We start from the raw sequence: 18,458 nt of genomic DNA on the forward strand, positions 1-18,458 counted from the left end.
CCTTAGTGTAAGTGTCTATTCCCCACATCCTTGTCCTTTGCAAACTTTGTAGCAAGCGTTCAATAAATCTTGGAATTTACCCTAACAAGACATCTATATTAAGTAAATGGGAAGAACAATTCTTCAAAGCTTTTTCATGCAAAGCAAAATACATTTTGTGGCAAAGTTTGTGCTTTCATTTTGAGATCACATTGGGCTCTTTTCAAGAACTTTTGAAAAAGCGTCCATGCCCTGAGTTGAGCTCGACCCTTGCTAAAATGAAGTGAAACATATATGTTCTATATTTTGACATGTTTTTCTTCTCAGAAGCCTCTGAGCACCTATGTTTGGAAGACTCATTAACAACATTCTTGGTAGGCCATTAAAGCATTCACCACAACTAAATCCCATGCAGTTTCACATTCACGAATAACCACTATGTCCTAGATTGCTGGAGGAACAAGCCCTACAAAGAGAAAAAGAAAGCTCTGAGATGAATGAAAAGATGCTACACCAAAGAGAGGGAGGGGATTTTGTTCAATTGACTGCCACTATCTATGAAGGTGTGACTTCCTGCACACAATCAAAGGCCTTCCTGCTGGCAATGGGGGCACATGAACCCATGTGCTTTTGGGGAGGGCAAGGCAAGATTACTCTTACAAGCATTATCTAGACAAGAAAAAACGGAATGGAAGAGGACCACAAGGAGGATCACTTACTTCTAAATAGTCTAATACAACCAAAAACGAATTGCATGAGCACCAGCTCATCAAAGCATTACGAAGACATGCAAAGTTGATCAGACAGCCACAAAAGAATTAATGTTACCGCATTGATCTTTCAGCAGGGTTCCGGTTGAATCCACAGCATTAGTACTGATTGTCAATACACGTCTTTGATCCCTAAGCTAAGGAAATATGTATTGCAAAAACCAAATAGGACTTCAGACCCACAAGATTATCATGTTGAAAAATATTCTGACAGGCATACTGCCCAGCCTTCAAAGTTTGATTAAGCTGACTAGATTAGTGCACTGTCCATAAAGAGAGTGTTTCTGGAGAAACCAGGATTCACATGAGTCGTCAATCTCAAGCCTTTTGAATGACAACTGCATTGATGAGACCAGCAGCATCGATAGTCTCAGCCTGATCAACTAAAATTTTGGGAGGAAATCCCATGGCCTGCAACTGGTAGTTTCCTAAATGACCAGGCCTAGCCGCATCGATGAAACGACGAATGTCAGCAACAGTATGATAATGATTGAATCGTGCCACCATACGCGTCCCATCGGACAACCGGAGCTGAATAGATGTCACAGGCTGAGAGTTATCGACAATGAGACCTTGTGAGGGCTGGTTACTGGTAGCCTGAGCAATAGGTGCAGGTGCTGCATCAGCTGCTGAAGAACTTCCTAAAGTCCGTCCCAACCCTTGAAAGGGAACATGCTTAGGTTCTGGAGGGGGCTGCAAATAACATAAGAGTAAGATATCAATTTTTTTGAAAAATCACATTCGCACCAATGCCATGCATGCTATCTACAGATCATCCAAGCAGAAGAAAGGTGGGGTTGAAACTTGAAATTGAAAGAAGACTTCCAAGACGACAAATTACGAACATACATTCCAGTCCTCATCCCTCCGCATGAGATTCACATGCACAGGAGTGCCTCGATCAGCTGGTTCCAACTCCTTAGGGCATTCAGACTTGCTAATGCTCTGCCACAATATCCAATCATTTCAGCTTCATGAGTTGCTCAGAAATTCCTTGGCACAATAAAATAGATGAAACCAATATCTTACCGCCAAGAACTGGGCATTGGCAGGATCATCAAGCCTTCTCAGAGGACCATCATCCACTGTAAAACCATTCCTCCAAAAGGTTATGCTGCGAACTATAGGATCTGTCTGACGCTCTGGTCCTGCCCCTGCCTCTGTGCCTGTGCCTGCGCCTGCCCCTCCCCCTGCTGCTGCTGCTGCTGCTGCTGGCTCTCCTGCCAGTGTCCGTCCTACCCCAGCAAATGCACTCCTACTGCTGGAGCGAGCCTGTGGTGGTTCTGAGGGTCCTTCCTGAGCACCCATCCGTCTCGCTTGCTCAAATATGGAATCAACATCCCTATTACCTTTCTGAGGATCCTGAACCAACATACCACTAAAAGGAAAAAAGAAATTAAATCTTCAGGATCCTTCCATACTCAAAAGACCTTCCTCTCCTTCTGAATACAAACAAAAAAACTCAAGTTAGCTTCTTTATCATTACTTCCAGAACATAGTAGTCCTAATCAACGGCTCAATGTCAGCCACAGCCATAAATAACAGAAACAGACCACAACCAGCCGACAAGACATGATTGGTAGCATCCCTAACATTACGACCTTCAACATGTCGCATAGTAAACTTACAGAAACAAAAAAATAAGGCCCCTTTGTAAAAGATCCTCATTTCCATGGTTATCATTTCTCAATTTTTGATAATTTATTCATTGTTTGTGTGCAACTTTACTAGTCACACATTTGTGTGAGTTCGAGTTAAAAGAGTTCACACCAGCCAGTTATGTTCAGCAAATCCCAATGCATTGTCTTCATCAATTACAAAAAAACTCTTTCCACGGTCTTCGCCATGAGATTTATACGAGCCAGCCATGGTGGTGGCAACACTAACACTTTCTACAATGTTCAGCCAATCACCACAAATGACTGGATGTTGGAAACCCATGCATGAAATTATGGCCTATTTCAGCTGTGCTGGATCATTGTACCCCTGATCACAATGATCAGTATGTCGTACAAGAATGAGATGCTTTGGATTTTCGCACGCACTAGGGTTTGTATACCCTTCACTTAGTATCACAACACCCTCATATCGGGTTTTCAAATCACTAGTAAGATGCCATTCAACTCAAAATGTTCCATGGCCATCTACTTGTAGTGTTTTCCCTTCCTCTTGTCTTTGGATCATTGATGGGAATCCTATTCTATCTAGAACCCACTTGAATGTCTCATGGCACTCTTTTGGAGTCTCAAATTCTGTAAGTCACCATTACTTTTTTCTGATCGAATTGAGAAATCTTGCTCTACTTCCTCTTTCCCTTGAACAAAGGCTATGGCTTTTTTCATAATTTAGATGCTCACTCTCTCTCACCAATTGAGCTTCATCCATTTTGATGACAACTATGAGCTTACCATTGCATTCTATACAACAAAAGAAAGAAATAGTTAGGATAAACACGATATAGGAAATGAACTAAGTAAAGTGCAATCCTATAATGGATTTCCACTTACCATCTTCTCTCATGCCATAGAATTTGACCATTTCTTGTTGCAGTTTCTCAACATCTAAGTAGACATTGTTGAAAGCATTCATCTCAAAAGTTTGCAAACCAGATTTCTTTTGACTCTTCCAAGTCATTGTGCCCCTTACGCAATGGTACCCTCCAAGCATTTCTCTTGCACGTTGGTTTGTTTCTCACTATGCATGCCTCTCAAACCAAGGTGTGGGTAGTGGTACTATAGACTTCTTATACTTTCCTAGAATAGCAGACTTGAAAATTTTGAATTTACAGATGTATAATCTTCACAACCTACACTGGAAGTATCACAAACTACAAGCATCTCCTTTGCATCTACAATGTCCTTGAAGTCCTTCATCACCTCTTCAACAACTTGCACATGTAGGCACTTGTATCTTGGGTCCCTTAGTATCACAATGACATTGCTTGACTTCAATAAACTAGCTAAAGCATATGGATAGTCAATATATACTCATCCATTCCTCCCATCACATCTTCCATAAAGTTCCTAAAGAAGAACACAAGCAAAACTTAGTAAAAAACAGTGTAGCATAAAAGAGTGTAATTTCATTGGAACATTTGATAGCCAACCTTATAGCCTAGATTCCCCCCTTTCTAGCACCACCAATGGGCATTGACGCAACCATGTTATGTACCTTCTTTTCCTATCCTTCAATCCCAAGGGTGTTTCTTTCATCTTTGCACTCATTCTTCTGCCTTCTCTCATTCCTTCTCTATGGCTCATTGAACTCAATTGTATATAGATCTTTCCAAGCCTTTTTTTATTTCAAAAAGCTAATAGATTGACTCTTGCAATTTTTGTTGCTCCAAGTCCAATGCTTTGGCTTTATCATGAAGATCCTTGTTCTGCCTTTGAAGCTCCTACATAGAGTTATGCATTGCAACAATGGTGCTATTTCCTAAATGTGCTAGCTACTTTGCTTGGGCTCTATGCATCTCCTTTCCTTGCATAGCTATTGTCTGAGGATTGTTGAACCAATTACAATAACCAAGAAACCTAGAATGTCCATTTCCAACAAACCAAACTAGCTCATGCATTGTATCAAAAGGAGGGTTCTTTTGGTTGGCAAGATCTAAAGGATACAAGGATCCTTCTACCCAAAGTTCAAGATGCTTCTTTCCTTGCAAACAAATACTGTGGATCTTGGAAGCTCCCCTCAATTGAGCCTCAATTCAAGACTACATGTGCTTGCATATTCAACCTCCAACTCTAAGTGAACTTGGTACTTGTTGGAGACTCTACTTGAATGGTGCTATGAGTAAACGAGTGTAGAGGAGGCATAAAGAAGGAGAATGTGTGGAGAAGTAGTCTTGAAAGAGTATTGCACAGGAAGGGGGAGGGCAAGGAGGAGGAGGGAGCACCAGATGTTGAAGAGGAGGGATGGAGGGGAAGGACCAAGGAGCATGGAGGAGGGGGGAAGGGAGCAGGACCATTAGGTGTGGAGGGCGAGGAAAGGGGAGAGGACCAACAGGTGTGGAGGGTGAGAACGAGCAGGCATGGAGGAGAAGGGAGGAAGGAGGGAGGAGAATGAGAGAGGAGGGAATGAGGGAGGAGGGAGGGAGGAGGAGGAGGAGGAGGAGGAGGAGGAGGGAAGGGGAAGGAGGGAGGGGAGGGGGAGAACGCGCACGCGTGTGTGTGTGTGTTGGGGGGGGGGGGGGGGGACCGGGGTGGGGGGTAAGGCTTTGTGTTAGGCAATGACGCTTGGTTTAATGTGCTAATCTATAAGGCAAACTTAATTTTGCATAGCTTTAAGCATTTTCGTACAGAGCCTAGCAAGGCCATGACAATATGCTTGTTCTAGGCCTATTGTGTCTATATGCGTAGAGGGAGTGAACAGGTAGATTGGTCTTTGCCATAAAATTAGACAGATGGGTGATATGAAACAAGTATTTTTCAATAAAATCTATCAGAGAGATGGTTGTTCCACGGGAAAAGTGGCAAGGCTACCATCAATCTTTACCATATTCACTTGGAAGACATGGACGTCTATCTTCATGTAGCAATGCCTTAGCATAATCACATTTGAGTCATTCAAAGCTTGTTGGGTCAGCTCAAAGACTAAAAAACAAGGTCACTATCAAGATTCAAAAAACAATGTACCTTTGTAAGACTAGAATAAGTCCAATCATACAAATTTAGATTTTTTGTTGTTCTAACGACCAAAAATCTACATAGACTATCAGCCTCAATCCTTTCTTTTTGGCTCTTGAGCTTTTCGTGCATTGCATGATGTATCCCGTATGGAGCTTGCTCTAACGGTTTTTCTTTAATACTTAATAGAAGCCTCTTTTTGCCCCCAAAAAAAAAAATCTACACAGAAAATAAAAGAGAAAATGAAAGAGAAGGAAAAAGAGGTACACTAGAAGTTTTATGGGAAAAAAAAAAGGGAAGACATACTTAGCAAGCAAAGCAACACTTATGTCGTCATAAGTGCCCAAGCATAAGCAACTATACTGGGTTTCTAAAGACCCACGGAGTCTCTTGGGCAATCCCAGTGCTTACTAAAATACGTCAAATAAACAAAAGAGAGAGAAAACAAGAAATAAAGAAGAAAGTCAAGAAACAAAATCTTCCACCAAAAAATTAGAATAATTTCTCTCTCTCTCTCTCTCTCTCTCTCTCTCTCTCTCTCTCTCTCTCGCATCATCCCCAGATTTTGCCTCCCTCCCTTCAGATTTTCTCCACATATTATCTTAGCTTCGCTCATCTCACTCCTTCTAGATTTCAGCGCGCCATTCTCTTGCTTATAAGCATGGCGTTGCGGCTTCCCGATCGAGCAATATGGACGCAATTCGCAAACAAGCAAGTAAATTGCGGGAGCAGGTGGCGAAGCAACAACAGTGCTGCTAAACCACCCTCTCTCGTATGCTCCATCATCCAAGTGTGTCCCTGGAGCTTCCGTTCTCTGAAGGGCACTCCTTCAACTGGTCCGAAGCTGTGCCTGTCGGTCGATCCAGCGAGGCACAAGCGTCGGAAGGAACAAGGGAGAGAGAATTCGACTAAGGCAGAGCTGGGGAACAAGGAGCACTACGAGCTGTTGCAACGCCTGCTGTGACGGTACACACATGAGGCTCACCTGAGGACTGCTTCTCTTCATCGAAGGACCGTCTCTCGCTCTCTCTCTCTCTCTCTCTCTCTCTCTCTCTCTTTGTTGATTTCATAAAAGCATTTGATACAGTACCACGAGGAGGTTTATGGGATAGAATGCACATCCTGGAGGTCCCTCTGACACTCAGAGTGGGCATCTCCCGGATATATGAAAAAGTTCTATGCTGATTGAAGCAATCTCAGGGACTATCGACTGCATTTCAAAGCAACATGGGAGTCAAGCAAGGCTGCCCACTCTCACCCACTTTATTTGGGATATGCATTGACAGGCTAGAAGAACTTGTAAAAGAAGCTATGTCAACAGAAGACATACAAGGCCCCAAAATAGGAGTGTGGGTAATATTGTTACTGCTATATGCAGATGATATAGTTCTTTTTGCATATGATCCCGACCACATGCACAAACTATTACAGATATTGAAGACCTTTTGTCTAGAGAGAGGGCTGCAGGTAAATGTCAACAAAACCAAAATGATGGCACTGTGCACCATTCAGCCTTTACATCCCCCAGACATTATATTTGATGGACAGCCCCTCGAATATGTCAATACTTTTAAATACCTAGGAATTGATATTCCAGCAGATCATAGATGGTGGCAATGTGTCCAAAGAAGACTAGACACAGGCTGGGGCAAATACTATCACTTTGAAAATGACTGCAGGCCAGCACACGGGCTGGTCGCAGCCTGCAACAGCACGTATAAGGGGTCTTTAGGCCTCACATGGAGGCTTCTGCAGCAGCGCAGACTAGCTGCCGAGGGCACCCTTATATAGGGGCCTGTGGCAGGCCAAGTCGGCCAACCAGGGCCACCGACCAGGGCCAACCCTGGTCAGTTTAATGGGGCCCATATGGTCGGCCACCAGACAGGGTACCGACCCTGCTGGTCGGTCATCTGAAGGGGGCTGGGCAGTGCCTATAAAAGGCCCACTTCTCCATTCAGCCCAGCATCCAGTGCGATACTGAAAGCCCTTCTCCAAGGATGTGTTTAGCACTCAGATCTGGTGCAGTTTGTGAGAGAGAGTCCATCAGTTTTCTCCAGCACTCTGCTGTGTTTTGTATTGCTCCCTTGGAGCCATTTTCTGCCCTCCATCCGGTGGATGAATATACTCTCTCTCTCCGTCTATATTTATTTCTGAGTGTGAATTTGTTGCATCTGTGATCATCTATCTGAGTTGAGTGTGTGAGAGTTGGAGAGTTTCTTGGGTGGAGGATTGAGTGATTCTCTCTTCTTTTGTAACACTCTGTTGGTCTGCTTATAATACTTTCATAGGTCTTAAGCAATCCAATATTCCAAGCCATGGGTGAGGAATGCATTTCCTGCAATACCAATAGTCTATAGGTAGAATTCTCCAAGCACTAGAACAATCCTCCCTTTGTACCATAATAGGCCATTGTACAACTTGTAGTTGGGATGGTCTTCACAAGAGGGATTTTGCAAGTCTTGAAATATGATAGCAATTGCCAGATCCACCCTTATTCCTTTGCATCTCACCTTGTTGGGATCCACTCTTATTCCTTTGCTGCCCACAATATGTCCCAAATATTCTACCTCATTTGCCATGAAGGTGCACTTGCTTGACTTAGCATAGAGCTGGAAATGAACTTGCTTGCTGAATCTATCAATGATAGTCCAAATCCCATCATTCCCCGACTTCGATCTTGGCAAATCAAAAATGAAGTCCATTGCGATACTTTCCCATGGTGCCTGGGGCACGGAAAGAGGCATAAGTAGGCCAGGTGCCTTCCGTCTTGTCATATTTGACCTTCTGACAGGTGACGCATTCTGTAACAAACTAATGTATATCTTTCCACATCGCTGGCCAATAGAAATACCTCTCTAATGCTTGAGTTGTAGCTGCAAGTCCTCTATGCCCAGCATATGGAGGTGCATGGCATTCCTCCAAAATATTTTTCCTCCTCTCTCGAGTGATGTACAGGCAGTCATCTTTCATTAGATACCCATCTTTCAAGGAATAGTGACCGGTGGACTGCCCCTCTTGCATTGCTGCAAAATCTCACCAAAATGCTCTCGCATGTCTTTTAGCTCCCTATGATAGCCAATAGTTACATTGTTCACCTAGGGTCTTCAAGACAAAGCATCTACCACTCTATTCTGAGCTCCCGGAGTATGGACAATCTGAAAATGATACATTGACAACATATTTGCCCCGTTCATGTGCTTCTCGCAGAGCTTAGTCTGAGTCAAGGGGTTGTGGCTTATAAAAGTCGCATTATACAGCCTCCGGAAAGGCATTTACAGATTTATAAGGAAGGAAATGTTGGCTGTAATTCACGCCCTTTCTACTTGGAAGCATTATTTATTGGGAGCTGATTTTACAGTACAGATTGATCATCATCAATCTTCGAGGTATTTCCTCATGCAGTCCAAGTTATCGGAAAAGCATATGCGATGAGCAAATCTCTTGTCCATGTTCCATTTTCAGATTATTCACTTGGAGGGTAAGAACAATTTTGGCTCAGAATTTTTATCAGTTATTGGATGGGCATCGCCTAGACCATTATGCTCTTAAGGAAGGGTTTTAAATGATGCATGGCCACTTGTGAGTAACCAAGCAGTTGAGGCCCAAAGTGTATATATACCTAGATGAATCCAGGAACAAGCAGTTGAGGGCCAAAGTGTGATGGACAGTCAGAACAAGCAAATTCAACGGTGTTGGATCTTCTGAAATGCTATGTCTCTGACCATAAGGCTCAATGGGAGCAATATTTAATACCTTTAATTAAATTTGCATACGATAATACGATGCGCACTGCCGCAAGAAAAAATCCGATTCAGATTGTTGAAGGAGGGCAGGCAGTTCCACCTATATTACATACCAAATATAAAAGCTTTGAGGCTGATAAGTTTGTAGAGAACTGGGATGAAGCTCAAGGGAAATCAAGCCTGCTCTTTAAAAGACTCGGGAGAAGCAAAAAAAGGCCGCAGATAAGCAAACAGCAAAATTTGTAGTTCACAGAAGGCGATTATGTGTTGCTGCATTTTGCAGGAACCAAAAGTGCAAACTGGAGCCAAGCTTGGTTTGTTGTGAGCAACAAGCATCCAAGAGAGATTGCGCCCAATCTTGTGCAAGCGAAAGCTGCCAAAGAGAATTACAATTTGTTTTTAAATGCTTCGAGGCTGGTCCGGGGCAGACCTGGCCAGGGCAAGTTGATTCTGGAGGTTTGCAGGCAGTTCTGGAGTAGGTTTTGCATGGGCGATTTCATCTGGGGCTCGATTCTAGTTGTCCCAAGTGCCAAGAGGCAGGGAAATTGCATGCAGGGATGAATCTTGCTGATTTTGGTGCCAATGAAGGGAGGCAATTTCACCAGGAGGGGATTTTTTAAGTTCCGGGGGCCAAGAAACAAGGCGAAATTCATCTAGAGGCGTTTTTTTAGCTGATTGCTTGGCCTGGTAGCTGGGTGACTTGGTTCTAGGGCTATGCACGTGATCCTGGAGTGGGCCAGGTCAGGCGATATGATCTGTGGTAGTTCTGAGCTGTTCCGGAGCTCCTACAGGCTATACAAGTTGCTTTTTGGGCCTTCTGGGCTGTGTTTTGGTTGGCTGGTCTGTCTTTTGCTGATTTCTAACAGAGACTAAGCTGTAGATGCTGTGGTTGGTCTGTTGCTGGGCAGATGAAGGCTGGTCGTTGAGATTTTGGGCTGATTCTAGGCTGGGCCTGCTTTCCGGGTGATTGTGCGGTGAGATTACTTGCAATTGGTCAGCTAGTGAGTCTTGCTGTGCAATGCAATCCACTGGTTGTAAGTCGGGCACCGTAACAACCAAGGGCTGAGTGTTGGCCTTGCTTTCCACGAGATTGATGTCATAACAGCTGGGTAGGCTGAGATTGTTGGGTGCTTTCGACTGCAAGAGCTCGAAGCAGGTTGTCCAAAGGGTTTTGCTCTGGGATTGGATGCCTACATGGTTTTGATTGGCTGAGTTTGGCTGGAAGCAGAGGCTATGCTGTGTTTTGGATGCCTACATGGCTCGTTGTAATCTGTTTTCAGTGAAATAAATAATAAAAAATAACCGCAAGGGCACCAGCTGATTTGGGGCCAAATTGTGATTCTACCACCCTTACTTTATCATAGGTCGGTTGCACCTATTATCCCTATTAAAAAGCTCAGCGCATTCATGAACTTACGTTACTTCATAGCCACTCGAGATAGATTCATCCTTTGATTCAAAAATTACTCAACGTGCGTGCCAAACTTAGTCCTTGGTTTGCAAAATTTCTTGTTGCCCACCAGTCTACTTGTCCCCACATTGGAAAACCTTCTCCTTGATTTTACTTGCATTATCTAGCTTACAGCTCTTACCCACAACTATGGAAGGCACGCATGAAGGCATTCTTCTAGAACCATGCAAATTTCTTGTCATGATGTATAAAAAGGCAATTTTAAGGGGCTAACTAACTGGTTAAGGCTTGTTAGAAGCGTTGTCATTACTATATGCTAACACGTCTAAGTTTCATTTGAAATGCAAGGCTCCTTCCCAAACTTAAGGAAGATAAAAGAAATACAGGCTTCGTCCATCGAAGCGTCGAAACCAGAATCTACATTGCGTCCAACCATGATATAGCACACTTAAACACTCTATGAAGCTGTACTTCACAAGACGATTGATTTGGAATCCTCTATACTATTTGCTCCGCAGCAGGCGTAATGCAATAGATCAATCAAGCACCGTGCATTTCACTTAATCAATGTAGTCGTAATGATTGACATTTAACAAAGATCCCCGCCATTGTAGCTTTACAAAGGATGTCACAAGGAAGCCTAATTTTTTGCATATTTCGCAGAAACTATGCGTACGTTACGATGCAAATTATGAGCTTGCAATAGTATAATGTAGAAGTATTAGGGTTTGTGCTAGGGAGGAACTTCACGAGGAAAGAGGAAAACGTTGATACCTCTTCTCACCACCAGTATAATACTCTTGTGGGCTGTCTTCGTCACTGTCAGAGTCGGAACGCCTGCCAAGATCGGACAGAGTTTTGATGCCTCCACGGCTACTGGCTGATTTTTTGTCTTTCGCAGGCTTGTTACTTCTGTTACCGGGGAAGCCCCCAAATCCCTGCACAGGTCCCGCAGCAGAAGTGGGAGGTTGGAAGAACCGCTGACCGGCTACAGGAGGAGGCACGGCGGAGGGCGGCTCTGTGGGCTGAGGCTCAGGCTCGTCCTCCTCACCTTCATCCCTCACAAGGCCGGAATCAGCTTCAAAATAGGTCTGTACAGCGGTCTCGAGTTGCCAAGCAGAGCTGTCCAGGAAGAAGCGGGCCTGTTCAGGGGTGGAGGAGGTGATGCTGCAGAACTGCTGGATCGCATCGTTGGGATCGATGTGCTGCTGAGTCAGATCCATAGCAGAGAAGGAAAGAGAACTCGACAGCTATATGTCAGAATGGCGATCCTAGCTATATATATATATATATATACATAGGTCTTTTGAGAGCCTTGACGCTCACGCATAAGAGAGAAAATGTCCCAGATTTGCACTCCTTTTAAATGTAATGCAAATACTCACAACTAGGTTGAGGGAGCCAGCCTTTTCGTCATGGCTCTAACTCCAAATTGGACTTTAATCCTCACTATTGTCCAATAGAGTTTCTGTAGCTTCTCTTATATTCCTTATGGGGACTAATCCCATACCTGAGAGAAGGGAGGTTTGTGGTAATCCCATTCGTGAGAGAAGGGAGGTTTAAGGAGGTCCGGTGGAGGCGTATAGGAGGTTCGGAGGCATTTTGGAGGTTTGGAGGGAGGAGGAGGCACGTTCAAGGAGTCCGTGAGGAGAAAACAGCCACGTGGCGCAATCTACAAGACTCAGTTGCTGAGGGGCAGCTCAAGAACAACCACGTGGCGAATGCGCAGAGGGAAACAAACCCTCCGCAGAGATAGAGGAACAGAGAGCGGGCCTACAGGGGATAGCCACGCGCAAAAATGCATGCAACGAGGCGCTTCGGTTGATGTGGCGATGATCTAGACAATAGCAGGCAACTGATACGAATGCACAGGGAGTCCATCAGACTGCGGCAGTCTGCAAGTAGTCCGTCAGACTGCAGGTAGGGGCAGACTGCGCAGTGAGGACACGTGGACTGGACTGTGCAGTAAAAGAAGAGCTTGCTTTTGTGTGGGGACACGTGGCATACGCAAAGTACCAGAGGAGCGCCGACTAGAGACAGCCGGTGGGCTAGAGCCACCAAATTTGCGTAGATCTGAAGTAAATCCGTGGCAGAGGCAATGTGGACACCACCACGCCACGGTCGACCACGTGGCCACACAGCGCAGGTCCAACATGCAAGGATTACGCTGTGAGGGTGCCACATGGAATGGCGGACCATTGTGGCGCAAAGCACAAACGGGGGCCCAAATCTCTAAGAGCAATTCGCCACATCTGCAAAAACCGCACTCAGAGCAACACTCAGATGCAGAAACATCACTCAGAGCAGGCACGGTTAGCAGCTCTGAAGCTCGGGTCCCTGGATCCTCGAGCCACATGGCACAGGCGCTACATGAGCACAACTAAATGGCATGAAGAATGCCACGTGGTGGCTCGAGGCCGCGACTAGCACGGGATGAATGGGGGCTGGGAGCAGGAGTACAGAGGCAGAGGCGCCCAAAAACAACGCGGGCCTTGGCCAGATAAAATGCCACATGGCACCCAGAAACTGTGCGGGCTGAGGCGGATTAATATGCATGGCAGTAGTTTTTTGAATGCCTGGGGCAGGCTGTGGGTTCTCCGCGACACATGACCGCGGGTGAGACGTGGAGAAATGACTCTTATTGCGGCTCGAGGTTGGTGGTTGGCACTAGACGAATGGGGGCTGGGAGCAGGAGTACAGAGGCCGAGGCGCCCAAAAACAACGTGAGCCTTGGCCAGATAAAATGCCAGATGGCTCCCAAAAATTACGCGGGCCGAGGCGGATTAATATGCACAAGAGATGGCGGTGGTTTTTTTAATGCCCGCGCCACCACCTTCAATGCTCTCACTCTCCAAAGCTCCCTCCCCATCACGTTTGGTCTTTTCCTCTCCATTCCCAATTTCCCACTCCGTTTAGCTCTGACGCCTCTGCCTCCATTCACGTCTGCCTCTAATGCCTCTGGCTCTGCTGACATCGCCTCTCTGTGTGTGCTGATAACACCTCTCCGTCGGACGATGTTAGACTCTCGGCGTCCGCTCCTGCTCACTTCGTCTGGCGCCTTCGCGTCAGACTCTCCCCTTAGCTGAGAACACCTCAACTTCCGTTAGAGTCCGTCAACGTGGCAGGCCACGATCTTCTGTCTCCATAATCCATCGACAGATTCCGTCCCCACGACCATCAAAATCCATCCTGGCCCCATCAAGTATTTGAAAGCATCTCTCTCTCTCTCCCTCTCTCCCTCTCCACATTCTCTCTCTATGTCTTTCTCTCTCTGCATGTCCACTCTTTCAATGTCTCTCTCTCTCTCTCTCAAAACATATTTAAAAAATATGGAGAGTTTTTATTATGTTTTTAGTATTATGCAATAATATTTTCAATATGGAAAGAGAGATTTTTAAAATGTAATAAGGCATTTTTTAATATTAAAAATATTATTTTTAATATGTTTTCAATGTGGGGAGAGAGAGAGAGAGAAGAGATTTATTATGTTAGAAAGAGAGAGATTGATTATGTTTTTATGATAATATTTTTTTAATATGATTTTATGATCGTATTAGTTCAATTATAACAGAATTATAATATGTTTCTAAGATAATGAATTTATAATATAATAAATATATAATATAAAAGAGATACAAAAGAGAGATTTATTATGTTTTTTTAAAAGATGTTTTTAATGAAGCAATTAGATAATAATAATTAATATTTCTTAGGTGTTGTATAATAAATTCATTCTAAGGTGTGCTACATTAACATTGGCTATTATATGATGCCACAAGCTCATATAATAATAATAATATTTTTAATACGATATTTCATATGTCTTTTATTCAAGAGAATGTATTAAATGTGGAGAGAGAGAGAGAGAGAGATTTATTGTGTTTTCAAGTTTGACAGACATAACCATAGGCACTTATAAAGATATGATTTGGATGTGATTGGATGTTTATTTAAATTGGATTGCATTCTACCATATGCTTTTAGTGCATGCTCTCTCTCTCTCTCTCTCTCTCTCTCTCTCTCTCTCTCTCTCTCCCTTTATATCCTAGAAAATGTTTTTATTCTAAAAAATGTTATCTTAAAGAATATTACACTCTCTCTCTAGGATAGTACTCTCTCTCTCTAGGATATCATTCTCTAGTAATATCCTAGAGAGAGAGAGTGAGAGAGAGAGAGTAATATATTAAAAATGTTAAAAACGTAGAAAATGTAAAAAACATAGAGAGTGAGGGAGAGAGAGAGAGAGATTTTGATTTTAATATGTTTTTAAAACAAAAACATTTATGGCATTTTTAGATACTAATATTTTTAGCATACTATAAACATGTCTTCAATGCGGAGAGACATTTTTAAGACATTTTTAAAGATAATATGCCATGCTGCTTCTATTTTGATAATATATTTTTAAGATACTATTTTAAAGATGTTTTTAATGAAGCAATTCGATAATAATAATTAATATTTCTAATGTTCAGAAAACATGTTTCAAGATGATTTTTAAGACATTTTTAAAGATAATATGCCAAGCCGCTCCTATTTTTTGAGCACATCTATGAATCATTTATCAAGCAAAGGGTAGACGATGAGTTCATTGGAAAATAGTTGTTTGTGCCCAACTAATATTTTTAATGTTATAATAGTATATAGAGACGCGGGAGGGAAGAGAGGAGGCGAGAGAAGATGAGGGAGGTAGAAAGAGATATATATAGATAGAGAGAGAAAGTGGAGAGAGAGAGAGAGAGGAGGGAGCAACCATAAGGAGAGGGGACGGGAAGGTGGGACACAGATTTTTCTTTTTTCTTTTGTTGAGGGGGGGGAGGACAGCAACCATATGAAAGGTTGGTGATTAGAGGTGAGGGGGTTGAGGGAGTCACCATGGGAGGGGTAGAGGGAGAGGTGGAGTGAACTTGAAGGGGGTTGAGAGAGCAACCCATGAGAAGGTGGTGGTGAGGAGTAGAGGTGCGGGGCTAAGGGAGTAGCTGCACCACAAGGAGAGGGGAGCGAGAGGTGGAGCAAGGACTAAGAGAGCAAATGCAAGGAGAGGTGAGGGGGATGTCCATGTTTTTAAAACAAAAAACATTTATGGCATTTTTAGATAGTTTGATGCTAAGGGAGAGTCAAGGCTCTCATCAAACATTTCTTACTTAATATAGGGCTTTAATTATATAAAGTACATGCATGCATGCATTTTTAAAAAGTAGCATACGCCACAAAATGGCTAGGGTGATCAATGTGTGTATGAAAGAGACATATATAAGCCAGATGCTTGATTAGGTTGTGTAGCCATAAAATTGTGCTTTCGAACCTACAAGACCAACATTGAGGCCTTTGTAGAAAAACTTTGCTAGACATAACCATAGGCACTTGTAAAGATATGATTTGGATGTGATTGGAAGTTTATTTAAATTGGGATATATTCTTTAATGCTAAGTATGCTTTAATGGTGACAAGTGGGAATATTGACATCTATACTAAATTATAGTGAAGATGGGAAGCCTATTCATTACATAAGAATGCAAGGAGAATAGTTATCATGTATGTTTGAAATATGGCCATATCTATAAAAAAATGCATGAAATGGGCGATAATGATCCACATTTCTTACTTAATATAGGGCTTTAATTATATATGTGATTGGAATGTCATCAAATGTTTCTTACTTAATATAGGGCTTTAATTATATAAAGTACATGCATGCATGCATTTTTAAAAAGTAGTATATGCCACGGAATGGCTAAGGTGATCAATGTGTGTGTGAAGAGACTTATATAAGCCAAATGCTTAATTAGGTTGTGAAGCCCATAAAATTGTGCTTTTGAACCTACAAGACCAACATTGAGGCCTTTGTACAAAAAGTTTGCCAGACATAACCATAGGCACTTATAAAGATATGATTTGGATGTGATTGGATGTTTATTTAAATTGGGATATATTCTTTAATGCTAAGTATGCTTTAATGGTGACAAGTGGGAATATTGACATCTATACTAAATTATAGTGAAGATGGGAAGCCTATTCATTACATAAGAATGCAAGGAGAATAGTTATCATGTATGTTTGAAATATTGCCATATCTATAAAAAAATGCATGGAATGGGCGATAATGATCCACATTTCTTATACTTTATAAGGGCCAACCTTCATTGAGAATGTGTTATAATGGAGGGCAATAGGTTAGGGGCTAATGGTGAGAAATAATAAGGTATACCTTTGCATCTCTTCTAATTAAATTTAAAACCTATGAAAGATAGAGTGGTGTACCTTATGATATTTTATATAGTTTCCTTATAGCTTAGAGTAGCCATCCTTAGTAATCTATTTGTATGATGTCCGTAAACTATAAAAGTGCATCGTGATTTGAGAGTCTAATAAGTAAGGTGGGACACATATTTTTCTTTTTTCTTTTGTCGGGGGAGGGGGGGCAGCCACAAGGAAAGGTTGGTGATTAGAGGTGAGGGGGGTGAGGGAGTCGCCATGAGAGGGGTAGAGGGAGAGGTGGAGTGAAGTTGAAGGGGGTTGAGAGAGCAACCCATGAGAAGGTGATGGTGAGGAGGTGCGGGGCTAAGGGAGTAGCTGCACCACAAGGAGAGGGGAGTGAGAGGTGGAGCAGGGACTAAGAGAGCAAATGCAAGGAGAGGTGAGGAGGACGTCCATGTTTTTAAAATAAAAACATTTATGGCATTTTTAGAAAGTTTGATGCTAAGGGAGACTCAAGGCTCTCATCAAACATTTCTTACTTAATATAGGGCTTCAATTATATAAGAATGTAAGGAGAATAGTTATCATGCATGTTTGACATATTGCCATATCTTTAAAAAAATGCATAAAATGGGCAATAATGATTCACATTTCTTATACTTTATAAGGGCAAACCTTCATTGAGAATGTGTTATAATGGAGGGCATTTTTTAGCATGTTAAAAACATTTATGGCATTTTTAAGATACTAATATTTTTAATGTTTTAATAATATATTTTTATAAAATTTTTAAATATATTTTATGATCATATTAGTTCCATGATCATTTAACATAATAATATCATAGTATGTTTTTAAGATAATAAATTTATAAGATACTAAATTTAATCTAAAAGAGAGATTTATTATGTTCTTTTGGCACTCGCCTGACAGCGATCGTGCCCTTCCTCATCCTGACAGATTTTTGGAGTCTCATCTAGTAGCTCTCCCTCCAACAAACAGAATCTTGGCTGGAGCAGATGGAATCAATTGAGCGGAATCTTCCCTGGAGCAGACGAAATCAATCGAGATCTCCAACGTTCCATTGGAAAAAAGGCATAGTCTTTTTTTTTACATTAGTGCATGCTCTCTCTCTCTCTCTCTCTCTCTCTCTCTCTGTGTTTTTATCCTAAAAAATTATCCTAGAAAATGTTTTTATCCTAAAGAATATTACACACACTCTCTCTCTCTCACTCTTTATGTTTTTAACATGTTCTACGTTTTTAACATCTTTAACATATTACTCTCTCTCTCTCGCTATGTTTTAAACATTTTCTACGTTAGAGATTTTGATTTTAATATGTTTTTAAAACAAAAACATTTATGACATTTTTAGATACTAATATTTTTAGCATACTATAAACATGTCTTGAATGTGGAGAGACATTTTTAAGACAAATTTAAAGATAATATGCCATGCTGCTTCTATTTTAATAATATATTTTTATAAAATTTTAACATGTTAAAAACATTTATCGCATTTTAAGATACTAATATTTTTAATGTTTTAATAATATATTTTTATATTTTTTTAAATATATTTTATAACCATATTAGTTCCATAATCATTTAACATAATAATATTATAGTATGTTTTTAAGATAATAAATTTAATTTAAAAGAGAAATTTATTATGTTTTTAAGATACTATTTTTAAAGATGTTTTTAATGAAGCAGTTTGATAATAATA

At 41.9% G+C, this 18,458-nt stretch overlaps 1 protein-coding gene across 1 annotated transcript; it reads right to left on the minus strand.

The window, feature by feature from the left end:
* Positions 1-917: 917 nt before the first annotated feature.
* PUX4 (plant UBX domain containing protein 4) lies at positions 918-11,980 on the minus strand. The gene is made up of 4 exons (XM_087373025.1): positions 11,306-11,980; positions 1,779-2,127; positions 1,599-1,694; positions 918-1,442 (listed from the first exon to the last, which is right to left on the minus strand). The coding sequence occupies exons 1-4, from the start codon at positions 11,752-11,754 to the stop codon at positions 1,068-1,070; spliced, it is 1,269 nt and encodes a 422-aa protein (XP_087229151.1). The 5' UTR covers positions 11,755-11,980; the 3' UTR covers positions 918-1,067.
* Between the last annotated feature and the right edge of the window lie 6,478 nt (positions 11,981-18,458).

The sequence above is a fragment of the Dipteris shenzhenensis genome, chromosome 3 (genome assembly GCF_047967505.1).
Source record: "Dipteris shenzhenensis isolate YYH24624 ecotype China chromosome 3, Dip_SZ_1.0, whole genome shotgun sequence".
NCBI lineage: Eukaryota > Viridiplantae > Streptophyta > Polypodiopsida > Gleicheniales > Dipteridaceae > Dipteris > Dipteris shenzhenensis.

Bases quoted from the DNA above. Each gene is read 5' to 3' on its own strand.
- PUX4 (XM_087373025.1), bottom strand. From the start codon at position 11,754: ATGGATCTGACTCAGCAGCACATCGATCCCAACGATGCGATCCAGCAG. The intron at 2,128-11,305 runs GTATCAACGTTT...TTTTCCTTTTAG, and splicing joins TATACTGGTGGTGAGAAGAG to TGGTATGTTGGTTCAGGATC. The intron at 1,695-1,778 runs GTAAGATATTGG...ATATTGTGGCAG, and splicing joins CCAATGCCCAGTTCTTGGCG to AGCATTAGCAAGTCTGAATG.